Source organism: Tyto alba, unplaced genomic scaffold (genome assembly GCF_018691265.1).
Source record: "Tyto alba isolate M040663 unplaced genomic scaffold, T.alba_DEE_v4.0 Super-Scaffold_20000014, whole genome shotgun sequence".
Lineage (NCBI taxonomy): Eukaryota > Metazoa > Chordata > Aves > Strigiformes > Tytonidae > Tyto > Tyto alba.
Genome location: NW_024881287.1, coordinates 25,027 through 50,192, shown reverse-complemented (window position 1 = coordinate 50,192; position 25,166 = coordinate 25,027). Strand labels below are relative to the sequence as shown.

Sequence of the window (25,166 nt, the reverse complement as noted above, 5' to 3'; positions counted from 1 at the left end):
GAAAACCACAGCCGGAAACTCGCTGCCACCACAAAGCCCGGAAGGCAAAGCCGCCCGCGGCACCACATAAAGATAATGATTTCCAGGAAACACCATGAATATGCTCATCATTATCCTCCCCTCATTCTATCCAAATCAATCCGTAAAGACCACCAATGATTTCTGTAGAACAGGAACACAGGTAACGTGAGGTAACTGAGAGCCAACCGTCATCATGACTGAGGGCAAACGAAACTTTACGAGGTTTGTTCATCTTATGGAACCATGACTCTGCTGAAAAAGAGCAGCAATACGTTGCGCTCTGTACCTGCCGGTGAACACGCCTTTGGTGGAGCTATCCCCCGTGTTCCCCAGCGCTGGGATAAAGAAGTGCCGGCTTATCTGCTTTGTGTAGATAAGGTCTATTCGCCATTGGGACCGCTAACACACCCACCAACACAACGGGGCCCGACGAGAGCACGGCTCCCAGCCCGACACCGCCCTCCCACCACCACACGCCCTTCCCCGGCTCCCAAAGCCCGCAGGAACCTCGGCGACACCTCACTCCCGCCAGCGCTGCTGGAAGGCACCCGAAAACATCAGTGTCTTGGGTTTGAGCGAGTCCTGGGGGTTTCTGGTAACAGGGGAGGGGGCTATAGCGGAGGGGGCTATAGGGGAGGCCCCCTGGGAGAAGCTTCTCAAAGCTCCCCCGCCTCCAAGGCAGCTCCACCTCTGCACCAAAACTGAGCCAGTCAGCTGCGCCTCTGCGGTAACGTATTGAAGAAGGGATGTGGTGAAGGGGGAGTCGGACTCGCGAGGAGGAGTTGCGGCAGCTGCGTGAACACCAAGGTCAGCGGAGGAACGCAGGAAGAAAGGAGGGGGCAGGTGTGCCGGAGCAGAGACCCCCCTGCATCCCGTGGGGAGACGGCAGGGCGGCCCCCCCTCCCACCCAGGAAGATCTACGGTGGAGCAGGCACTGATGGATGGCCTGTGTTTGTCGCCTGGGTGATCAAGGTGCTGTGCCTGAAGGAGCCTGGGGTCTTGTGGGAAAAGGGAGACCCGCTGTTGTAGTTCAGCGCTGGGAGGACTCCAGCGTGCGGGAGTGTCCCACGCCGGAACAGCTCGGGAAGGGCCGTAGCCCGTGGGAGGGACTCCAGTTGGAGAAAGTTGGTGACCAACGCCGGAGCCATGTAGAGAAATGTTGCGGCCTCTCGGAGGGACTCACGTCAAAGCATGTTTGTGGAGGACTGTCTCATGTGAGAGGGGGACCACGACGGAGCAGGGGGAACGAGTTCCCGAAGCTCCCCCCACCGAAGACGGATGAAGTGGCAGCGCTGACTGCACCCCCCATTCCCTGCCCCTCTGCTGTTGGGGGAAGACGGAGACATATCGGGAGCAGAGCTGAGCCCAGGAAGAAGGGAGGCTTGAGGGGAAGGCGTTCTCAAGGTGTGGCAGTGCTTCTCACTGCCCTACTCTGTTAACGGTTGTTAGTGTCTCTAATAAATGGATGGGTTTTTTCCCTTCCCCTAACGAGTCTGTCTTTTGCTCGTGACCACAGTGGGTGATCTAGTCCCTCCCGGTCCTATCTCCAACCCCAAGCCTGGCTCATCTGTCCCTTCTCATTGCCAGAATGAAGGGCAGAGAGTGGCTGCGGAGTGTTAGGCTGCCGATGAGGCTCCAACCACGACGCTCAGACATGGCAACCTCCCGTTCCTCCTCCTCCTGCCTCCGGGGCTCTACAACCCCCTCGACTGGCTCAGCTCCACGTCTGCAGGACTCTTGGGCACCAGTCCCCCAGGGGCGAGGGGGCTCACGCCAGCCCAAACGCAAAGCCCTTCACTCACGGCCAACCCCTCCTTCCTTGCTTCTCCACCCCCCTCAGCAGGCAAGGAGGCAGACAAAACACAAGGAGGCCCCGGCTCCGGCGCCACGCGCACGGCACCGCAGCTGGGGACCCCGCGCCCCACCAGCACCACCAGCAGCCAAACTTCTTCCGCTCCCTTCCTCCCCATTCCCTCCCTCCCGCCTGTCCTCCCCGCTCCCATCCGCTTCCAACACAGGAGCCGGGGCAGCTCCAGCCACCAGCACACCCAGGACTCACGTGCCCACCCCCACAGCCACCCCCAGGCCCTCGCTGCTGCACCGGGGGCTCCCCACGCTCGCCCCACTGACATCACTTCGCCACCCTGCCCAACGCCAAAAGGAAAGACCAGCTACGACGACAACCCAGGCCAGCCACAAGCCAAAGGAAAACACACCCCAGCCAACGCCAGGGCAGCGCAGCCCCGAAACACACGCGGGCAGGAAGGGAAACTTCAGCTGCACCAGCCAGCCACCACAGCTCGCCCTGCCTGCCGCCCACAGGGAAACCCTCACACACCTCCCGCCGAGGGCTCTGTCCCGCCGCTTTCGCATCTCCCGCTCCAACAACGCACTTCCCCAAGACCACCGCAGCCAACAGCCAAAACCGAAAACCACAGCCGGAAACTCGCTGCCACCACAAAGCCCGGAAGGCAAAGCCGCCCGCGGCACCACATAAAGCCGCCCGGCCGGCAGCACCCCAAGCACAGCGCCCACCCGCACCGCCACCACGCCGCACCCGCCTCCTGCCCAGCACCCCCCACGCGGCACCCACAGCCCCACCATGCCTGCGCCCGCAGCCCCACAGCCCCGCCTGCGCCCCGCCGCCCCGGCGCTCCTGCTCCTCCTGCCGCCTCTCGCCACCGCCCTCGCCTGCCACCACCTGCGGCCCCGCCACGCCACCTTCCCCTGGGACAGCCTCCAGCTCCTCCAGGCCGTGGCTCCCAGCCCGCCACAGCCCTGCCACCACCCGCACCCGCCCGCCTTCCCCGACACCCTCCTCCACACCCACCGCCCACAGCAAGCCGCCCACACCGCCCTACGCATCCTCCAGCACCTCTTCCACACCCTCAGCAGCCCCAGCACCCCCCAACACTGGGACCACGACGCACGCCACCGCCTCCTCAACAACCTCCAGCACCACATCCACCGCCTGGAGCAATGCCTCGCAGGCAGCGCCACGCTCGACCAAGCCCAAGGGCCCCGCGACCTGCCGCTCACCATCAGCAAACACTTCAGCGACATCCAACACTTCCTCCGCACCCACAACCACAGCGCCTGCGCCTGGGACCGCGTCCGCCTCCAGGCTCGCGCCTGGTTCCAGCGCCTCCACAACCTCACCCGCACCATGCCCAATTAGCCCAACCGCCCCCGACAGCCCCCACGCACCCCCAACACCGCTTCGGCACCACCGCCCCAGACCCACCTCTGCCCGCCCGCCTCCCCTCACCCACGGCAAGACCCGCTGCGACAACGGCCCGCAGCCCGCACCCTCCCACGCCGCCTCCTCTGCTCACAACGCTTCTGCTCTTTGGCCCGACAACGGACCCCACCTATTTATTCCCCTATTTATTACACACCAAATAAACACCTCTTGCAAAAACCGCCACGCGGCCTCTCGTCTCACCAGCACGGCAGCCAGCTCCTGGGCTGCCCGGGGGGCACCCTCCTGCGAGCCCGGCTCCAAACGCGGCTCCGCAGACCCCGCGCCCGCTCTTCTCTCGCCCACCTCCCCGCGCAGGCGCTGCCCTCAACCTCCCGGGAAAACCTCTGCCGCCCTTTAGACAGCGCCAGCGGAACCACCGCTTCGGCCCTGCTCTCCTCAGCATCTCCCACCTTCCGCCATCTCCATCCCACCCACCGTCAATTCCACCGTCCCTGCTGCTGTCGTGCGGGGACACCGCTCGGCAGCCAACCACCCCAATGCCGCTCGCCCACCCTCGCCCCCCACCTGCCAACGGGGGAGGGAACCGCAGGGGCAAAGGGACGCTCGCACATCGACACAGAAGCCGGTTCACAACGGTCATAAAACGAAAACAACGGCAGCAACAGAAAATAGAAACGGGCAACGCGCAGCGCAATCGCCCACCGCCCGCTGACCAATCCCCAGCCCGTTCCCGGACAGCCACCCCCAAACACCAAGGTCCCGCAATCGCAATCCCGGGAGCGAGAGAGAGAGCCCCCCCCTTCCCCACCACCCCTCCTTTCCACACTGAGCGTGACGTTACGTGACGTGGAGTATTTCACTGGCCGGTTTGTGGCCGGGGCTCTGGCCGTGCTCCCTCCCTGCTTCTTGTGCACTCGCGCACGGGCAGGACACCGCGACTCGGAGACTCCCTCAAATCTCAGCAGCAGCTGAAAACAGCAGCGTGCTAGCAGCACTCTTCCCACGCCAAACCCCGTGCTCAATCCAAAGCACGGCAATCTTCTGGTTGCCAAAAGGAACGTGAACTCTATTCCAGCCCAAGCCAGGACAGCTGGGCTCCGCGGTGCGAGGAGGACACGGGCCTCCCGCAGCTGCTCCCCAGCAGGGCCGCAAGCGGGATCAGAGCGTTGCAACGCCTCCGCCAGAGGCACGGGCCGAGAGACTCGCGCTTCTTCGGCCCGGAGAAGAGAAGGCTCCGCAGAGACCTTCCTGCCGCCTGCCCAGGCTCCAAGGGGGCTTGCAAGGAAGGCGGGCGCACGCTTTGCCGCAGGGCCTGTCCCCACCGCACAAGGCCTGATGGCTTCCCACCAACAGAGGCCAGGCTCACGCCGGGCACCGGGAAGACATCGCTTCCCACCAGCGTGCTCCAACGCTGCCGCACCTTGCCCAGAGAGCTGGCACACGCCCCAGCCCCGCAGACACGTCCAGCCTCAGCTGGGACGGGGCCCTCAGAGACCCCAGCTGCTCCACGAGGGGGCCCTGCTCCTGCCGGGGGGGGCTGCACCACCACAGCACCTTCCAAGCTCCCTCCCAGCCCAAACCACCCCAGCAGCCTACGAAGGACACGCTCGGCACACATCGCTGCCGCCACCCGCACTTCGGCTCCTCCGCCCGCCTCAGGCATTTCGCACGACCACCCTCTCGCCGCGCTGCTCCAAGACACCTCGCAGCACCAACTCTTCTAGTGCAACACGCACAAGCTCTGGCCCTGCCCCTCCCGCCTCAGCCCACCGCCGGCACTGACGGCCCCTGGCTACGCCAAATCCCCACGCACGGGCCCGCACCCCAAGCACAGCACCTCCGGCACTTACCTTACTAAGACTGCCTGACTCCTAGAATATTCTTTTCATTTTAGGTTAGAACACCATTTTGGGTTTAAAACGGAGTCACAGCACCTAGGAGAACGTAAAGCACACCAAGGCCCTTACGAAGAGCTAGCTAGTATGGCGTGTGCCTTCAACACTCTACGAACCTTTAGGGACTCGGAATTAAAACAACGGGCACTGCTTACGGCTCTCGAGTCAAAACGAGCAGTACCAGAACATACTGGATTTCGTTTGGAAGATCAGCCAAAGAAGAAAGGAGCATCGGCCAAAGACAAAATTAGCATGCAGAGGGATGGAGCTCAATCAGCGCCCACCGTGAGGAAGGAAGAGCATCGACGACCACCAGAGGACCCCCGTCCAACATAACCATGCAGGCGATACAGACATTTCAATATGATAATGATTTCCAGGAAACACCATGAATATGCTCATCATTACCCTCCCCTCATTCTATCCACATCAATCCGTACAGACAACCAGTGATTTCTGTAGAACAGGAACACAGGTAAGGTGAGGTAACTGAGAGCCAATCGTTATCATGACTGAGGGCAAACGAAACTTTACGAGGTTTGTTCATCTTATGGAACCATGACTCTGCTGAAAAAGAGCAGCAATATGTTGCGCTCTGTACCTGCCGGTGAACACGACTTTGGTGGAGCTATCCCCCGTGTTCCCCAGCGCTGGGATAAAGAAGTGCCGGCTTATCTGCTTTGTGTAGATAAGGTCTATTCGCCATTGGGACCGCTAACACACCCACCAACACAACGGGGCCCGACGAGAGCACGGCTCCCAGCCCGACACCGCCCTCCCACCACCACACGCCCTTCCCCGGCTCCCAAAGCCCGCAGGAACCTCGGCGACGCCTCACTCCCGCCAGCACTGCTGGAAGGCACCCGAAAACATCGGTGTCTTGGGTTTGAGCGAGTCCTGGGGGTTTCTGGTAAGAGGGGAGGGGGATATAGGGCAGGGGGCTATAGGGGAGGCCCCTGGGAGAAGCTTCTCGAAGCTCCCCCGCCTCCAAGGCAGCTCCACCTCTGCACCAAAACTGAGCCAGTCAGCTGCGCCTCTGCGGTAACGTATTGAAGAAGGGATGTGGTGAAGGGGGAGTCGGACTCGCGAGGAGGAGTTGCGGCAGCTGCGTGAACACCAAGGTCAGCGGAGGAACGCAGCAAGAAAGGAGGGGGCAGATGGCCGGAGCAGAGACCCCCCTGCATCCCGTGGTCCGACGGCAGGGCGGTCCCCCCTGCCACCCAGGAAGATCTACGGTGGAGCAGGCACTGATGGATGGCCTGTGTTTGTTGCCTGGGTGATCAAGGTGCTGTGCCTGAAGGAGCCTGGGGTCTTGTGGGAAAAGGGAGACCCGCTGTTGTAGTTCAGCGCTGGGAGGACTCCAGCGTGCGGGAGTGTCCCACGCCGGAACAGCTCGGGAAGGGCCGTAGCCCGTGGGAGGGACTCCAGTTGGAGAAAGTTGGTGACCAACACCGGAGCCATGTAGGGAAATGTTGCGGCCTCTCGGAGGGACTCACGTCAAAGCATGTTTGTGGAGGACTGTCTCATGTGAGAGGGGGACCACGACGGAGCAGGGGGAACGAGTTCCCGAAGTTCCTCCCACCGAAGACGGACAAAGTGGCAGCGCTGACTGCACCCCCCATTCCCTGCCCCTCTGCTGTTGGGGGACGACGGAGACATATCGGGAGCAGAGCTGAGCCCAGGAAGAAGGGAGGCTTGGGGGGAAGGCGTTCTCAAGGTGTGGCAGTGCTTCTCACTGCCCTACTCTGTTAACGGTTGTTAGTGTCTCTAATAAATGGATGGGTTTTTTCCCTTCCCCTAACGAGTCTGTCTTTTGCTCGTGACCACAGTGGGTGATCTAGCCCCTCCCGGTCCTATCTCCAACCCCAAGCCTGGCTCATCTGTCCCTTCTCATTGCCAGAATGAAGGGCAGAGAGTGGCTGAGGAGTGTTAGGCTGCCGATGAGGCTCAAACTACGACGCTCAGACATGGCAACCTCCCGTTCCTCCTCCTCCTGCCTAGGGGGCTCTACTACCCCCCCCGTCTCACGGCCAACCCATCCTTCCTTGCTTCTCCACCCCACTCAGCAGGCAAGGAGGCAGACAAAACACAAGGAGGCCCCGGCTCCGGGGCCACGCGCACGGCACCGCAGCTGGGGACCCCGCGCCCCAGCAGCACCACCAGCAGCCAAACTTCTTCTGCTCCCTTCCTCCCCATTCCCTCCCTCCCGCCTGTCCTCCCCGCTCCCATCCGCTTCCAACACAGGAGCCGGGGCAGCTCCAGCCACCAGCACACCCAGGACTCACGTGCCCACCCCCACAGCCACAGCCACCCCCAGGCCCTCGCTGCTGCACCGGGGGCTCCCCACGCTCGCCCCACTGACATCACTTCGCCACCCTGCCCAACGCCAAAAGGAAAGACCAGCTACGACGACAACCCAGGCCAGCCACAAGCCAAAGGAAAACACACCCCAGCCAACGCCAGGGCAGCGCAGCCCCGAAACACACGCGGGCAGGAAGGGAAACTTCAGCTGCACCAGCCAGCCACCACAGCTCGCCCTGCCTGCCGCCCACAGGGAAACCCTCACACACCTCCCGCCGAGGGCTCTGTCCCGCCGCTTTCGCATCTCCCGCTCCAACAACGCACTTCCCCAAGAGCACCGCAGCCAACAGCCAAAACCGAAAACCACAGCCGGAAACTCGCTGCCACCACAAAGCCCGGAAGGCAAAGCCGCCCGCGGCACCACATAAAGCCGCCCGGCCGGCAGCACCCCAAGCACAGCGCCCACCCGCACCGCCACCACGCCGCACCCGCCTCCTGCCCAGCACCCCCCACGCGGCACCCACAGCCCCACCATGCCTGCGCCCGCAGCCCCACAGCCCCGCCTGCGCCCCGCCGCCCCGGCGCTCCTGCTCCTCCTGCCGCCTCTCGCCACCGCCCTCGCCTGCCACCACCTGCGGCCCCGCCACGCCACCTTCCCCTGGGACAGCCTCCAGCTCCTCCAGGCCGTGGCTCCCAGCCCGCCACAGCCCTGCCACCACCCGCACCCGCCCGCCTTCCCCGACACCCTCCTCCACACCCACCGCCCACAGCAAGCCGCCCACACCGCCCTACGCATCCTCCAGCACCTCTTCCACACCCTCAGCAGCCCCAGCACCCCCCAACACTGGGACCACGACGCACGCCACCGCCTCCTCAACAACCTCCAGCACCACATCCACCTCCTGGAGCAATGCGTGACAGCCAACAGGATGGACTTCCAAAGGCAAGGGCCCCGCAACCTGCCGCTCACCATCAACAAACACTTCAGCGACATCCAACACTTCCTCCGCACCCACAACCACAGCGCCTGCGCCTGGGACCGCGTCCGCCTCCAGGCTCGCGCCTGGTTCCTACAGGTGGGCACACTGATCCGGCAAATGACGAGCCAAGACGCTCCTGCCCCCCACCCAGCCCACCTGCACCAGAGGTCCAGCCCCACCCAGCGCTGGCAGCCGCGTATCGAGCAGAGGCGGCAGCAGCCCGGGCTGGGATTGCTCAGCACTGCTCACACCTCTGCCAGCCAGCAGCCCGCACCGACGGGGAAACGGGCATGACCGCGGCAAGGGCCCGCACCCCTGCATCAGGGCCACAGCCTCGCTGCAAAGGGAGGACGAGGAAACTGCGCTGCTGCATGCTTACCGACAGCTGCGAGGCTCTGGGGAGAGGGCTGGTATTTCTTACCCACCGTGTGAGCTAGCCCGTCCAGCCTGTGACCTCCCCCGCTGGAGGGGAAGGCCCCCATGGACACTGCGGGACTCTTACGCCAATGACCACTGATCACAAAACTCTATCTATTTGTTTGCTTGTGCGTTAATTTATTTATTTATTTAGCCAGCCATTAATTTAAAAATTTGCATCTTTATTTATTCATTCACTCGTTGGAAATAAAGACTTTTAAAAAAAGCAAAAACGAAGGAAAAAGAAAAGAGGTGTTCATCACGCGTGTACCTGACAGGCAAACCCAGGCTCTGTCTCTGCAGGCAGGCAGGGGTGAGCCTCCCTCCTGCAGCCCGTTCCACCAGTGCCCCACGTCCCAGTCGAAGGCTCCGGACAGCGGGTCCCTCTGGGCACCCACAATGGTCCTTCAAGCCCACGGGCATCTCCTGCTGATGCCAGACCTCCAGGGCACACGTGCCCAGAGGACACGATGCCTGCCCCGCGCACTTCTCTCCCACCACCCACTCTCCCCCTTCCCAACCCCCTCCCACTGACAAGACATCAAAGCCACCTCCAAACCACCACCTCCTCACAAACCAGCACTCAGCAATGCCGCAGCACCGCCTGGGACCACGCAGGGTGGCGTAAACAAGGTGCATGCAACTCAAAGGGGCAAGGAGCGGACGCACCAAGGCATGCAGAGATTTGGACAGGCAACACCAGTCCAGGGCTACCCACCCCACCCAAGAAACACCAGAAAGCCTCTGAAAACACAGCACATGCCCAAGACTGCTCCTTGCTCGCCTACAGCCACCACAACTGGCCCAGGATGCTCCTGCCTGTGCTCACACACCAGTGGCCATGGGGACCTCCCTTGCTACACAGAGCTCATTCACTCAGCCCTTTTTCACCCCAACACATCCTTAGCAAATGAAAAGATACATCCCCCAAACACCACCATCCAACACGCTCCCAACCAACCAGCACAGACCACACCAGCACAGCCCTCTCCTTACAGGAAACTGCCCTCACACCACCAGCATCAGCTACTGCTTTCCCCTCCAACCACCACCCCAAAAATACCCGCCCCGGGTCCTCTGTGCTCCCCAGCTAAGTCTGAGCAGGACAACATAAAAGTTCAGCAGATCCGACCTGCTCCTGCATGGGACAAAGAGCTTGTTCTCCATGCTCAGCCACACCCCCTCCACCACCACCTCACTGCAAGGACACTGCTCCGTGCAAACACAAACGGGCACTACGCGTGCCCTGGAGAGCGAGGAAACAAGGGGGACCCAACATAGGCAGGTCCATAACAGGAACCCTCCAAACGCAACTTCCACCTTCCACTGCAGTCCTCCTGTCCTGGGTTCAGTGAGTGCTGGAGTTTTTTGGTGGCAGGGGAGGGGGCTATCGGGGCGTCCCCCTGTGAGAAGCTTCTCGAAGCTCCCCCAGCTCCACGTCAGCTCCACTTCTGTTTGGGAAATTAAGCCAATTGGCTGCGCCTCTGCGATAACGTATTTAAGAAGGGACGTGGTGACGGGCAGTGGGACTTGTGAGGAGGAGTTGCTGCAGCTGCGTGAACACCAAGGTCAGTGGAGGAACGGAGGAAGGAAGGAGGGGGGAGGTGTGCCGGAGCAGAGACCCCCCTGTATCCTGTGGGGTGATGGCAGGGCAGCCCCCCCTGCCACCCAGGAAGAACTACGGTGGAGCAGACACTGATTTATGGCTTGTTGCTCCTGCTCGCATGATCAACGTTCAGTGCCCAAAGAAGGCCGGGGTCTCATGGGAAAAGGCAGCCCCGCTGCTGTAATTCAGTGCTGGGAGGATTGCAGCATGCGGGGGTGTCCCACGCCAGAGCAGCTCGGGAAGGGCTGCAGCCGTGGGAGGGAATCCAGTCGGAGGAAGTTAGTGACCCATGACGGAGCAGTGTGGGGAACGCTGCGGCCCGTGGGAGGAATTCAAGTCGGAGAAAGTTTGTGGAGGACTGTCTCCTGTGAGAGGGGGACCATGACGGATCAGGGGGAACAAGTTTTGGACACTCCCATCACTGAAGATGAAGGAAGTGGCAGTACTGACTGCACCCCCCATTCCCTGCCCCTGCGCCACTGGGGGAGGAGGTAGAGATATCGGGAGCAGAGCTGAGCCCGGGAAGAACGGAGGGGTGGGGGGAAGGTGTTTTCAAGCTGTGGCAATGCTTCTCACTGCCTTACTCTGTTATGTGTTGTTACTGTCTGTAATAAATGTATGGGGTTTTTTTCTTCCCCTAACGAGTCTGCCTTTTGCTCGTGATCATAAAAAAGGGATATTCCCCCGTCCCAGTCCTATCTTGAACCCCAAGCCTGGCTCTCTGTCCCTTCTCATTGCTGGAGGGGAAGGGAGACAGAGCTGCTGCGTTGTGGATGGCTGCCAATCAGGCCTAAACCACGACACCTCCTCACGTTCCTTCCAAACAGAAATACCCTGTGACACCAGGCAGGGGAGCCTCATTTGCTCTCTGTCTTCTCTGAGGTGGCTGAAGAGGCAAACCCACCTCAGGCAGAAAACCGGAGGAGGACAGGGAACGACACAAGCCGCAACACAGGCAATTCACACCAGGAAGACTAAACACACTATGACTGACTCTACCAGGAAGGCGACAGATACAACACCACAAGAGGCAGCGGGGAGGTTGCGAGATGTCCGTTCCGGAAGGTATATCCAAAGGCATCACTGGACAAGGCTCTCAGCAGCCTCCTGACACCACGGACCCTCAGTACCAGCTAGCACTTGGGACGTCCAGAGCAAAACTCGTCTTGGGAAAAGAACTTTAGAAATGGAAAGAACTGTTGTACAAAGAGCGAAGACTAAAAAAGAAAAAAAAAGAGAGGAACTGAAAAGTTCCAGTAGTATGGGAGCGTAACGGAAGACATAAGCATTTTATCAGGCAAACACTGGACATTTGAAAAAGAGAACTGATTCGAGAGGGTATTTTCTTCTCCGTGGCACAATGAGAGTGTAGTCACAACAAACTGCTCGACTAGCAAAAATGCCAAATACATTCAGATCTGAAAAGAAGTTTTGGCTGCACCTCCTTCATTGTTAAACAAACATCAGCTTAGAAAAGACTTCTTAACCCCCATCACAATGAGGATCAAACCGAAGAAAAGGTAGCAAAGAGACTGTAGCATCCTCATAAGGAAAAATTCAACGTTCAAATACTGACAACCACAGAAACCTCCTCAAGGGCCACCTGCACTTAGAAAGCTTCGGAGATTCCAAAGAATACATCATTTAACAAATGTCCAAAAATCTAAACAGAAAGGATTTATTCATAAAAAGCAAAGCGAAAAACGTACCCAACGTAAAAAACGCAAACCCAAGGCTGGAGAATTAGATAAGGAAAAGAGATTTCGTCAGAAAGGGAAATTCAGCGAAACAGTCCTAACCGCTAGCCAAGCAGAGAAAGGAAAAACCACACCAAAACCACACAGCAACAACGTAACTGTGCCACCCGTCGTGTGCCAGAGATTCCGCATCCCCTAAAGAAGCAGTGCAAACGATGAACCCCCAAACTAAAATCCCCCCAGAACAGCCACAGCAAAACATCGCCAACACACTCGCCACACAGGGGCACCCCACCAACGCACTTCCCCAAGACCACCGCAGCCAACAGCCAAAACCGAAAACCACAGCCGGAAACTCGCTGCCACCACAAAGCCCGGAAGGCAAAGCCGCCCGCGGCACCACATAAAGATAATGATTTCCAGGAAACACCATGAATATGCTCATCATTACCCTCCCCTCATTCTATCCACATCAATCCGTAAAGACCACCAATGATTTCTGTAGAACAGGAACACAGGTAAGGTGAGGTATTAGAGCCAATCCTTATCATTCCTGAAGGCAAACGAAACGTTACGAGGTTTGTTCATCTTATGGAACCATGACTCTGCTGAAAAAGAGCAGCAATACGTTGCGCTCTGTACCTGTTGGTGAACACGCCTTTGGTGGAGCTATCCCCCGTGCTCCCCAGCGCTGGGATAAAGAAGTGCCGGCTTATCTGCTTTGTGTAGATAAGGTCTATTCGCCATTGGGACCGCTAACACACCCACCAACACAACGGGGCCCGACGAGAGCACGGCTCCCAGCCCGACACCGCCCTCCCACCACCACACGCCCTTCCCCGGCTCCCAAAGCCCGCAGGAACCTCGGCGACGCCTCACTCCCGCCAGCGCTGCTGGAAGGCACCCGAAAACATCAGTGTCTTGGGTTTGAGCGAGTCCTGGGGATTTCTGGTAACAGGGGAGGGGGATATAGGGCAGGGGGCTATAGGGGAGGCCCCTGGGAGAAGCTTCTCGAAGCTCCCCCGCCTCCAAGGCAGCTCCACCTCGGCACCAAAACTGAGCCAGTCAGCTGCGCCTCTGCGGTAACGTATTGAAGAAGGGATGTGGTGAAGGGGGAGTCGGACTCGCGAGGAGGAGTTGCGGCAGCTGCGTGAACACCAAGGTCAGCGGAGGAACGCAGGAAGAAAGGAGGGGGCAGGTGTGCCGGAGCAGAGACCCCCCTGCATCCCGTGGTCCGACGGCAGGGCGGTCCCCCCTGCCACCCAGGAAGATCTACGGTGGAGCAGGCACTGATGGATGGCCTGTGTTTGTTGCCTGGGTGATCAAGGTGCTGTGCCTGAAGGAGCCTGGGGTCTTGTGGGAAAAGGGAGACCCGCTGTTGTAGTTCAGCGCTGGGAGGACTCCAGCGTGCGGGAGTGTCCCACGCTGGAACAGCTCGGGAAGGGCCGTAGCCCGTGGGAGGGACTCCAGTTGGAGAAAGTTGGTGACCAACGCCGGAGCCATGTAGGGAAATGTTGCGGACTCTGGGAGGGACTCATGTCAAAGCATGTTTGTGGAGGACTGTCTCCTGTGAGAGGGGGACCACGACGGAGCAGGGGGAACGAGTTCCCGAAGTTCCTCCCACCGAAGACGGACAAAGTGGCAGCGCTGACTGCACCCCCCATTCCCTGCCCCTCTGCTGTTGGGGGACGACGGAGACATATCGGGAGCAGAGCTGAGCCCAGGAAGAAGGGAGGCTTGGGGGGAAGGCGTTCTCAAGATGTGGCAGTGCTTCTCACTGCCCTACTCTGTTAACGGTTGTTAGTGTCTCTAATAAATGGATGGGTTTTTTCCCTTCCCCTAACGAGTCTGTCTTTTGCTCGTGACCACAGTGGGTGATCTAGCCCCTCCTCGTCCTATCTCCAACCCCAAGCCTGGCTCATCTGTCCCTTCTCATTGCCAGAATGAAGGGCAGAGAGTGGCTGAGGAGTGTTAGGCTGCCGATGAGGCTCCAACCACGACGCTCAGACATGGCAACCTCCCGTTCCTCCTCCTCCTGCCTCCGGGGCTCTACAACCCCCTCGACTGGCTCAGCTCCACGTCTGCAGGACTCTTGGGCACCACTCCCCCAGGGGCGAGGGGGCTCACGCCAGCCCAAACGCAAAGCCCTTCACTCACGGCCAACCTCTCCTTCCTTACTTCTCCAGCCGTGTCAGCAGTCAAGGAGGCAGACAAAACACAAGGAGGCCCCGGCTCCGGGGCCACGCGCACGGCACCGCAGCTGGGGACCCCGCGCCCCAGCAGCACCACCAGCAGCCAAACTTCTTCTGCTCCCTTCCTCCCCATTCCCTCCCTCCTGCCTGTCCTCCCCGCTCCCATCCGCTTCCAACACAGGAGCCGGGGCAGCTCCAGCCACCAGCACACCCAGGACTCACGTGCCCACCCCCACAGCCACAGCCACCCCCAGGCCCTCGCTGCTGCACCGGGGGCTCCCCACGCTCGCCCCACTGACATCACTTCGCCACCCTGCCCAACGCCAAAAGGAAAGACCAGCTACGACGACAACCCAGGCCAGCCACAAGCCAAAGGAAAACACACCCCAGCCAACGCCAGGGCAGCGCAGCCCCGAAACACACGCGGGCAGGAAGGGAAACTTCAGCTGCACCAGCCAGCCACCACAGCTCGCCCTGCCTGCCGCCCACAGGGAAACCCTCACACACCTCCCGCCGAGGGCTCTGTCCCGCCGCTTTCGCATCTCCCGCTCCAACAACGCACTTCCCCAAGAGCACCGCAGCCAACAGCCAAAACCGAAAACCACAGCCGGAAACTCGCTGCCACCACAAAGCCCGGAAGGCAAAGCCGCCCGCGGCACCACATAAAGCCGCCCGGCCGGCAGCACCCCAAGCACAGCGCCCACCCGCACCGCCACCACGCCGCACCCGCCTCCTGCCCAGCACCCCCCACGCGGCACCCACAGCCCCACCATGCCTGCGCCCGCAGCCCCACAGCCCCGCCTGCGCCCCGCCGCCCCGGCGCTCCTGCTCCTCCTGCCGCCTCTCGCCACCGCCCTCGCCTGCCACCACCTGCGGCCCCGCCACGCCACCTTCCCCTGGGACAGCCTCCAGCTCCTCCAGGCCGTGGCTCCCAGCCCGCCACAGCCCTGCCACCACCCGCACCCGCCCGCCTTCCCCGACACCCTCCTCCACACCCACCGCCCACAGCAAGCCGCCCACACCGCCCTACGCATCCTCCAGCACCTCTTCCACACCCTCAGCAGCCCCAGCACCCCCCAACACTGGGACCACGACGCACGCCACCGCCTCCTCAACAACCTCCAGCACCACATCCACCGCCTGGAGCAATGCCTCGCAGGCAGCGCCACGCTCGACCAAGCCCAAGGGCCCCGCGACCTGCCGCTCACCATCAGCAAACACTTCAGCGACATCCAACACTTCCTCCGCACCCACAACCACAGCGCCTGCGCCTGGGACCGCGTCCGCCTCCAGGCTCGCGCCTGGTTCCTACAGGTGGGCACACTGATCCGGCAAATGACGAGCCAAGACGCTCCTGCCCCCCACCCAGCCCACCTGCACCAGAGGTCCAGCCCCACCCAGCGCTGGCAGCCGCGTATCGAGCAGAGGCGGCAGCAGCCCGGGCTGGGATTGCTCAGCACTGCTCACACCTCTGCCAGCCAGCAGCCCGCACCGACGGGGAAACGGGCATGACCGCGGCAAGGGCCCGCACCCCTGCATCAGGGCCACAGCCTCGCTGCAAAGGGAGGACGAGGAAACTGCGCTGCTGCATGCTTACCGACAGCTGCGAGGCTCTGGGGAGAGGGCTGGTATTTCTTACCCACCGTGTGAGCTAGCCCGTCCAGCCTGTGACCTCCCCCGCTGGAGGGGAAGGCCCCCATGGACACTGCGGGACTCTTACGCCAATGACCACTGATCACAAAACTCTATTTAGTTGCTTGCTTCTGCGTTAATTTATTTATTTATTTAGCCAGCCATTAATTTATAAATTTGCATCTTTATTTATTCACTCACTCGTTGCAAATAAAGACTTTTCGCAAAAGCAAAAACGAAGGAAAAAGAAAAGAGGTGTTCGTCACGCGTGTACCTGACAGGCAAACCCAGGGTCCCTGCAGGCAGGCAGGGGTGAGCCTCCCTCCTGCAGCCCGTTCCACCAGTGCCCCACGTCCCGGTCGAAGGCTCCGGACAGCGGGTCCCTCTGGGCACCCACAATGGTCCTTCAAGCCCACGGGCATCTCCTGCTGATGCCAGACCTCCAGGGCACACGTGCCCAGAGGACACGATGCCTGCCCCGCGCACTTCTCTCCCACCACCCACTCTCCCCCTTCCCAACCCCCTCCCACTGACAAGACATCAAAGCCACCTCCAAACCACCACCTCCTCACAAACCAGCACTCAGCAATGCCGCAGCACCGCCTGGGACCACGCAGGGTGGCGTAAACAAGGTGCATGCAACTCAAAGGGGCAAGGAGCGGACGCACCAAGGCATGCAGAGATTTGGACAGGCAACACCAGTCCAGGGCTACCCACCCCACCCAAGAAACACCAGAAAGCCTCTGAAAACACAGCACATGCCCAAGACTGCTCCTTGCTCGCCTACAGCCACCACAACTGGCCCAGGATGCTCCTGCCTGTGCTCACACACCAGTGGCCATGGGGACCTGCCTCGCTACACAGAGCTCATTCACTCAGCCCTTTTTCACCCCAACACATCCTTAGCAAATGAAAAGATACATCCCCCAAACACCACCATCCAACACGCTCCCAACCAACCAGCACAGACCAGACCAGCACAGCCCTCTCCTTACAGGAAACTGCCCTCACACCACCAGCATCAGCTACTGCTTTCCCCTCCAACCACCACCCCAAAAATACCCGCCCCGGGTCCTCTGTGCTCCCCAGCTAAGTCTGAGCAGGACAACATAAAAGTTCAGCAGATCCGACCTGCTCCTGCATGGGACAAAGAGCTTGTTCTCCTTGCTCAGCCACACCCCCTCCACCACCACCTCACTGCAAGGACACTGCTCCGTGCAAACACAAACGGGCACTACGCGTGCCCTGGAGAGCGAGGAAACAAGGGGGACCCAACATAGGCAGGTCCATAACAGGAACCCTCCAAACGCAACTTCCACCTTCCACTGCAGTCCTCCTGTCCTGGGTTCAGTGAGTGCTGGAGATTTTTGGTGGCAGGGGAGGGGGCTATCGGGGCGTCCCCCTGTGAGAAGCTTCTCGAAGCTCCCCCAGCTCCACGTCAGCTCCACTTCTGTTTGGGAAATTGAGCCAATCGGCTGCGCCTCTGCGATAACGTATTTAAGAAGGGACGTTATGACGGGCAGTCGGACTTGTGAGGAGGAGTTGCTGCAGCTGCATGAACACCAAGGTCAGTGGAGGAACGGAGGAAGAAAGGAGGGGGGAGGTGTGCCGGAGCAGAGACCCCCCTGTACCCTGTGGTGAGACGGCAGGGCGGCCCCCCCCACCACCCATGAAGATCTACGGTGGAGCAGACACTGATTCATGGCCTGTTGCTCCTGCTCGGAAGATGAAGGTGCTGTGCCCGAAGAAGGCCGGGGTCTCATGGGAAAAGGCAGCCCCGCTGCTGTAATTCAGCGCTGGGAGGATTGCAGCATGCGGGGGAGTCCCACACCTGAGCAGCTCGGGAAGGGCTGCAGCCGTGGGAGGGAATCCAGTCGGAGGAAGTTAGTGACCCATGACGGAGCAGTGTGGGGAACGCTGCAGCCCATGGGAGGAATTCAAGTCGGAGAAAGTTTGTGGAGGACTGTCTCCTGTGAGAGGGGGACCACGACAGAGCAGGGGGAACAAGTTCCGGACACTCCCCTCACCGAAGATGAAGGAAGTGGCAGCGCTGACTGCACCCCCCATTCCCTGCCCCTGCGCCACTGGGGGAGGAGGTAGAGATATCGGGAGCAGAGGTGAGCCCGGGAAGAAGGGAGGGGTGGGGGGAAGGTGTTCTCAAGATGTGGCAATGCTTCTCACTGTCCTACTCTGTTATGTGTTGTTACTGTCTGTAATAAATGTATGGGTTTTTTTTCTTCCCCTAACGAGTCTGCCTTTTGCTCGTGATCATAAAAAAGGGATATTCCCCCGTCCCAGTCCTATCTTGAACCCCAAGTCTGGCTCTCTGTCCCTTCTCATTGCCGGAGGGGAAGGGAGACAGAGCTGCTGCGTTGTGGTTGGCTGCCAATCAGGCCTAAACCACGACACCTCCTCACGTTCCTTCCAAACAGAAATACCCTGTGACACCAGGCAGGGGAGCCTCATTTGCTCTCTGTCTTCTCTGAGGTGGCTGAAGAGGCAAACCCACCTCAGGCAGAAAACCGGAGGAGGACAGGGAACGACACAAGCCTCAACACAGGCAATTCACACCAGGAAGACTAAACACACTATGACTGACTCTACCAGGAAGGCGACAGATACAACACCACAAGAGGCAGCAGGGAGGTGGCGAGATGTCCGTTCCTGAAGGTACATCCAAAGGCATCACTGGACAAGGCTCTCAGCAACCTCCTGACACCACGGACCCTCAGTACCAGCTAGCACTTGAGACGTCCAGAGCAAAACTCGTCTTGGGAAAAGAACTTTAGAAATGGAAAGAACTGTTGTACAAAGAGCGAAGACTAAAAAAGAAAAAAAAAGAGAGGAACTGAAAAGTTCCAGTAGTATGGGAGCGTAACGGAAGACATAAGCATTTTACCAGGCAAACACTGGACATTTGAAAAAGAGAACTGATTCGAGAGGGTATTTTCTTCTCCGTGGCACAATGAGAGTGTAGTCACAACAAACTGCTCAACTGGCAAAAATGCCAAATACATTCAGATCTGAAAAGAAGTTTTGGCTGCACCTCCTTCATTGTTAAATAAGCATCAGCTTAGAAAAGACTTCTTAACCCCCATCACAATGAGGATCAAACCGAAGAAAAGGTAGCAAAGAGATTGTAGCATCCTCATGAGGAAAAATTCAACGTTCAAGTACTGACAACCACAGACACCTCCTCAAGGGCCACCTGCACTTAGAAAGCTTCGGAGATTCCAAAGAATACATCATTTAACAAATGTCCAAAAATCTAAACAGAAAGGATTTATTCATAAAAAGCAAAGCGAAAAACGTGCCCAACGTAAAAAACGCAAACCCAAGGCTGGAGAATTAGATAAGGAAAAGAGATTTCGTCACAAAGGGAAATTCAGCGAAACAGTCCTAACCGCTAGCCAAGCAGAGAAAGGAAAAACCACACCAAAACCACACAGCAACAACGTAACTGTGCCACCCGTCGTGTGCCAGAGATTCCGCATCCCCTAAAGAAGCAGTGCAAACGATGAACCCCCAAACTAAAATCCCCCCAGAACAGCCACAGCAAAACATCGCCAACACACACGCCACACAGGGGCACCCCACCAACGCACTTCCCCAACACCACCGCAGCCAACAGCCAAAACCGAAAACCACAGCCGGAAACTCGCTGCCACCACAAAGCCCGGAAGGCAAAGCCGCCCGCGGCACCACATAAAGATAATGATTTCCAGGAAACACCATGAATATGCTCATCATTACCCTCCCCTCATTCTATCCAAATCAATCCGTAAAGACCACCAATGATTTCTGTAGAACAGGAACACAGGTAACGTGAGGTAACTGAGAGCCAATCGTTATCATGACTGAGGGCAAACGACACTTTACGAGGTTTGTTCATCTTATGGAACCATGACTCTGCTGAAAAAGAGCAGCAAGACGTTGCGCTCTGTACCTGCCGGTGAACACGCCTTTGGTGGAGCTATCCCCCGTGCTCCCCAGCGCTGGGATAAAGAAGTGCCGGCTTATCTGCTTTGTGTAGATAAGGTCTATTCGCCATTGGGACCGCTAACACACCCACCAACACAACGGGGCCCGACGAGAGCACGGCTCCCAGCCCGACACCGCCCTCCCACCACCACACGCCCTTCCCCGGCTCCCAAAGCCCGCAGGAACCTCGGCGACGCCTCACTCCCGCCAGCGCTGCTGGAAGGCACCCGAAAACATCAGTGTCTTGGGTTTGAGCGAGTCCTGGGGGTTTCTGGTAACAGGGGAGGGGGATATAGGGCAGGGGGCTATAGGGGAGGCCCCTGGGAGAAGCTTCTCGAAGCTCCCCCGCCTCCAAGGCAGCTCCACCTCTGCACCAAAACTGAGCCAGTCAGCTGCGCCTCTGCGGTAACGTATTGAAGAAGGGATGTGGTGAAGGGGGAGTCGGACTCGCGAGGAGGAGTTGCGGCAGCTGCGTGAACACCAAGGTCAGCGGAGGAACGCAGGAAGAAAGGAGGGGGCAGGTGTGCCGGAGCAGAGACCCCCCTGCATCCCGTGGTCCGACGGCAGGGCGGTCCCCCCTGCCACCCAGGAAGATCTACGGTGGAGCAGGCACTGATGGATGGCCTGTGTTTGTTGCCTGGGTGATCAAGGTGCTGTGCCTGAAGGAGCCTGGGGTCTTGTGGGAAAAGGGAGACCCGCTGTTGTAGTTCAGCGCTGGGAGGACTCCAGCGTGCAGGAGTGTCCCACGCCGGAACAGCTCGGGAAGGGCCATAGCCCGTGGGAGGGACTCCAGTTGGAGAAAGTTGGTGACCCACGCCGGAGCCATGTAGGGAAATGTTGCGGCCTCCGGGAGGGACTCACGTCAAAGCATGTTTGTGGAGGACTGTCTCCTGTGAGAGGGGGACCACGACGGAGCAGGGGGAACGAGTTCCCGAAGCTCCCCCCACCGAAGACGGACAAAGTGGCAGTGCTGACTGCACCCCCCATTCCCTGCCCCTCTGCTGTTGGGGGACGACAGAGACATATCGGGAGCAGAGCTGAGCCCAGGAAGAAGGGAGGCTTGGGGAGAAGGCGTTCTCAAGATCTGGCAGTGCTTCTCACTGCCCTACTCTGTTAACGGTTGTTAGTGTCTCTAATAAATGGATGGGTTTTTTCCCTTCCCCTAACGCGTCTGCCTTTTCCTCGTGACCACAGTGCGTGATCTAGCCCCTCCCGGTCCTATCTCCAACCCCAAGCCTGGCTCATCTGTCCCTTCTCATTGCCAGAATGAAGGGCAGAGAGTGGTGGAGGAGTGTTAGGCTGCCGATGAGGCTCAAACCACGACGCTCAGACATGGCAACCTCCTGTTCCTCCTCCTCCTGACTCCGGGGCTCTACAACACCCCCGCCTCACGGCCAACCCCTCCTTCCTTGCTTCTCCAGCCGCCTCAGCAGTCAAGGAGGCAGACAAAACTCAAGGAGGCCCCGGCTCCGGGGCCACGCGCACGGCACCGCAGCTGGGGACCCCGCGCCCCACCAGCACCACCAGCAGCCAAACTTCTTCCGCTCCCTTCCTCCCCATTCCCTCCCTCCCGCCTGTCCTCCCCGCTCCCATCCGCTTCCAACACAGGAGCCGGGGCAGCTCCAGCCACCAGCACACCCAGGACTCACGTGCCCACCCCCACAGCCACCCCCAGGCCCTCGCTGCTGCACCGGGGGCTCCCCACGCTCGCCCCACTGACATCACTTCGCCACCCTGCCCAACGCCAAAAGGAAAGACCAGCTACGACGACAACCCAGGCCAGCCACAAGCCAAAGGAAAACACACCCCAGCCAACGCCAGGGCAGCGCAGCCCCGAAACACACGCGGGCAGGAAGGGAAACTTCAGCTGCACCAGCCAGCCACCACAGCTCGCCCTGCCTGCCGCCCACAGGGAAACCCTCACACACCTCCCGCCGAGGGCTCTGTCCCGCCGCTTTCGCATCTCCCGCTCCAACAACGCACTTCCCCAAGACCACCGCAGCCAACAGCCAAAACCGAAAACCACAGCCGGAAACTCGCTGCCACCACAAAGCCCGGAAGGCAAAGCCGCCCGCGGCACCACATAAAGCCGCCCGGCCGGCAGCACCCCAAGCACAGCGCCCACCCGCACCGCCACCACGCCGCACCCGCCTCCTGCCCAGCACCCCCCACGCGGCACCCACAGCCCCACCATGCCTGCGCCCGCAGCCCCACAGCCCCGCCTGCGCCCCGCCGCCCCGGCGCTCCTGCTCCTCCTGCCGCCTCTCGCCACCGCCCTCGCCTGCCACCACCTGCGGCCCCGCCACGCCACCTTCCCCTGGGACAGCCTCCAGCTCCTCCAGGCCGTGGCTCCCAGCCCGCCACAGCCCTGCCACCACCCGCACCCGCCCGCCTTCCCCGACACCCTCCTCCACACCCACCGCCCACAGCAAGCCGCCCACACCGCCCTACGCATCCTCCAGCACCTCTTCCACACCCTCAGCAGCCCCAGCACCCCCCAACACTGGGACCACGACGCACGCCACCGCCTCCTCAACAACCTCCAGCACCACATCCACCGCCTGGAGCAATGCCTCGCAGGCAGCGCCACGCTCGACCAAGCCCAAGGGCCCCGCGACCTGCCGCTCACCATCAGCAAACACTTCAGCGACATCCAACACTTCCTCCGCACCCACAACCACAGCGCCTGCGCCTGGGACCGCGTCCGCCTCCAGGCTCGCGCCTGGTTCCAGCGCCTCCACAACCTCACCCGCACCATGCCCAATTAGCCCAACCGCCCCCGACAGCCCCCACGCACCCCCAACACCGCTTCGGCACCACCGCCCCAGACCCACCTCTGCCCGCCCGCCTCCCCTCACCCACGGCAAGACCCGCTGCGACAACGGCCCGCAGCCCGCACCCTCCCACGCCGCCTCCTCTGCTCACAACGCTTCTGCTCTTTGGCCCGACAACGGACCCCACCTATTTATTCCCCTATTTATTACACACCAAATAAACACCTCTTGCAAAAACCGCCACGCGGCCTCTCGTCTCACCAGCACGGCAGCCAGCTCCTGGGCTGCCCGGGGGGCACCCTCCTGCGAGCCCGGCTCCAAACGCGGCTCCGCAGACCCCGCGCCCGCTCTTCTCTCGCCCACCTCCCCGCGCAGGCGCTGCCCTCAACCTCCCGGGAAAACCTCTGCCGCCCTTTAGACAGCGCCAGCGGAACCACCGCTTCGGCCCTGCTCTCCTCAGCATCTCCCACCTTCCGCCATCTCCATCCCACCCACCGTCAATTCCACCGTCCCTGCTGCTGTCGTGCGGGGACACCGCTCGGCAGCCAACCACCCCAATGCCGCTCGCCCACCCTCGCCCCCCACCTGCCAACGGGGGAGGGAACCGCAGGGGCAAAGGGACGCTCGCACATCGACACAGAAGCCGGTTCACAACGGTCATAAAACGAAAACAACGGCAGCAACAGAAAATAGAAACGGGCAACGCGCAGCGCAATCGCCCACCGCCCGCTGACCAATCCCCAGCCCGTTCCCGGACAGCCACCCCCAAACACCAAGGTCCCGCAATCGCAATCCCGGGAGCGAGAGAGAGAGCCCCCCCCTTCCCCACCACCCCTCCTTTCCACACTGAGCGTGACGTTCCACGACACGGAGTATTTCACTGGCCGGTTTGTGGCCGGGGCTCTGGCCGTGCTCCCTCCCTGCTTCTTGTGCACTCGCGCACGGGCAGGACACCGCGACTCGGAGACTCCCTCAAATCTCAGCAGCAGCTGAAAACAGCAGCGTGCTAGCAGCACTCTTCCCACGCCAAACCCCGTGCTCAATCCAAAGCACGGCAATCTTCTGGTTGCCAAAAGGAACGTGAACTCTATTCCAGCCCAAGCCAGGACAGCTGGGCTCCGCGGTGCGAGGAGGACACGGGCCTCCCGCAGCTGCTCCCCAGCAGGGCCGCAAGCGGGATCAGAGCGTTGCAACGCCTCCGCCAGAGGCACGGGCCGAGAGACTCGCGCTTCTTCGGCCCGGAGAAGAGAAGGCTCCGCAGAGACCTTCCTGCCGCCTGCCCAGGCTCCAAGGGGGCTTGCAAGGAAGGCGGGCGCACGCTTTGCCGCAGGGCCTGTCCCCACCGCACAAGGCCTGATGGCTTCCCACCAACAGAGGCCAGGCTCACGCCGGGCACCGGCAAGACATCGCTTCCCACCAGCGTGCTCCAACGCTGCCGCACCTTGCCCAGAGAGCTGGCACACGCCCCAGCCCCGCAGACACGTCCAGCCTCAGCTGGGACGGGGCCCTCAGAGACCCCAGCTGCTCCACGAGGGGGCCCTGCTCCTGCCGGGGGGGGCTGCACCACCACAGCACCTTCCAAGCTCCCTCCCAGCCCAAACCACCCCAGCAGCCTACGAAGGACACGCTCGGCACACATCGCTGCCACCACCCGCACTTCGGCTCCTCCGCCCGCCTCAGGCATTTCGCACGACCACCCTCTCGCCGCGCTGCTCCAAGACACCTCGCAGCACCAACTCTTCTAGTGCAACACGCACAAGCTCTGGCCCTGCCCCTCCCGCCTCAGCCCACCGCCGGCACTGACGGCCCCTGGCTACGCCAAATCCCCACGCACGGGCCCGCACCCCAAGCACAGCACCTCCGGCACTTACCTTACTAAGACTGCCTGACTCCTAGAATATTCTTTTCATTTTAGGTTAGAACACCATTTTGGGTTTAAAACGGAGTCACAGCACCTAGGAGAACGTAAAGCACACCAAGGCCCTTACGAAGAGCTAGCTAGTATGGCGTGTGCCTTCAACACTCTACGAACCTTTAGGGACTCGGAATTAAAACAACGGGCACTGCTTACGGGTCTCGAGTCAAAACGAGCAGTACCAGAACATACTGGATTTCGTTTGGAAGACCAGCCAAAGAAGAAAGGAGCATCGGCCAAAGACAAAATTAGCATGCAGAGGGATGGAGCTCAATCAGCGCCCACCGTGAGGAAGGAAGAGCATCGACGACCACCAGAGGACCCCCGTCCAACATAACCACGCAGGCGATACAGACATTTCAATATGATAATGATTTCCAGGAAACACCATGAATATGCTCATCATTACCCTCCCCTCATTCTATCCACATCAATCCGTACAGACAACCAGTGATTTCTGTAGAACAGGAACACAGGTAAGGTGAGGTAACTGAGAGCCAATCGTTATCATGACTGAGGGCAAACGAAACTTTACGAGGTTTGTTCATCT

The 25,166-nt window shown here is 60.4% G+C and overlaps 5 protein-coding genes across 5 annotated transcripts in view; 4 read left to right on the top strand and 1 right to left on the bottom strand.

Moving 5' to 3' along the window:
- LOC104357411 (ubiquitin-associated protein 2) overlaps positions 1-25,166 on the bottom strand; it is an 83,235-nt gene that overhangs the window by 34,346 nt on the left and 23,723 nt on the right. The window lies entirely within an intron of this gene.
- On the top strand, positions 2,624-3,234 carry LOC122153564 (interferon-like). The gene has a single exon (XM_042793972.1). It carries the CDS (start codon positions 2,624-2,626, stop codon positions 3,197-3,199), a length of 576 nt encoding a protein of 191 aa, XP_042649906.1. The 3' UTR covers positions 3,200-3,234.
- On the top strand, positions 7,956-9,003 carry LOC122153561 (interferon-like). The gene has a single exon (XM_042793969.1). The coding sequence runs from the start codon at positions 7,956-7,958 to the stop codon at positions 8,694-8,696; it is 741 nt and encodes a 246-aa protein (XP_042649903.1). The 3' UTR covers positions 8,697-9,003.
- LOC122153559 (interferon-like) lies at positions 15,086-16,380 on the top strand. The gene has a single exon (XM_042793967.1). It carries the CDS (start codon positions 15,086-15,088, stop codon positions 15,824-15,826), a length of 741 nt encoding a protein of 246 aa, XP_042649901.1. The 3' UTR covers positions 15,827-16,380.
- LOC122153563 (interferon-like) lies at positions 22,120-22,730 on the top strand. The gene has a single exon (XM_042793971.1). The coding sequence runs from the start codon at positions 22,120-22,122 to the stop codon at positions 22,693-22,695; it is 576 nt and encodes a 191-aa protein (XP_042649905.1). The 3' UTR covers positions 22,696-22,730.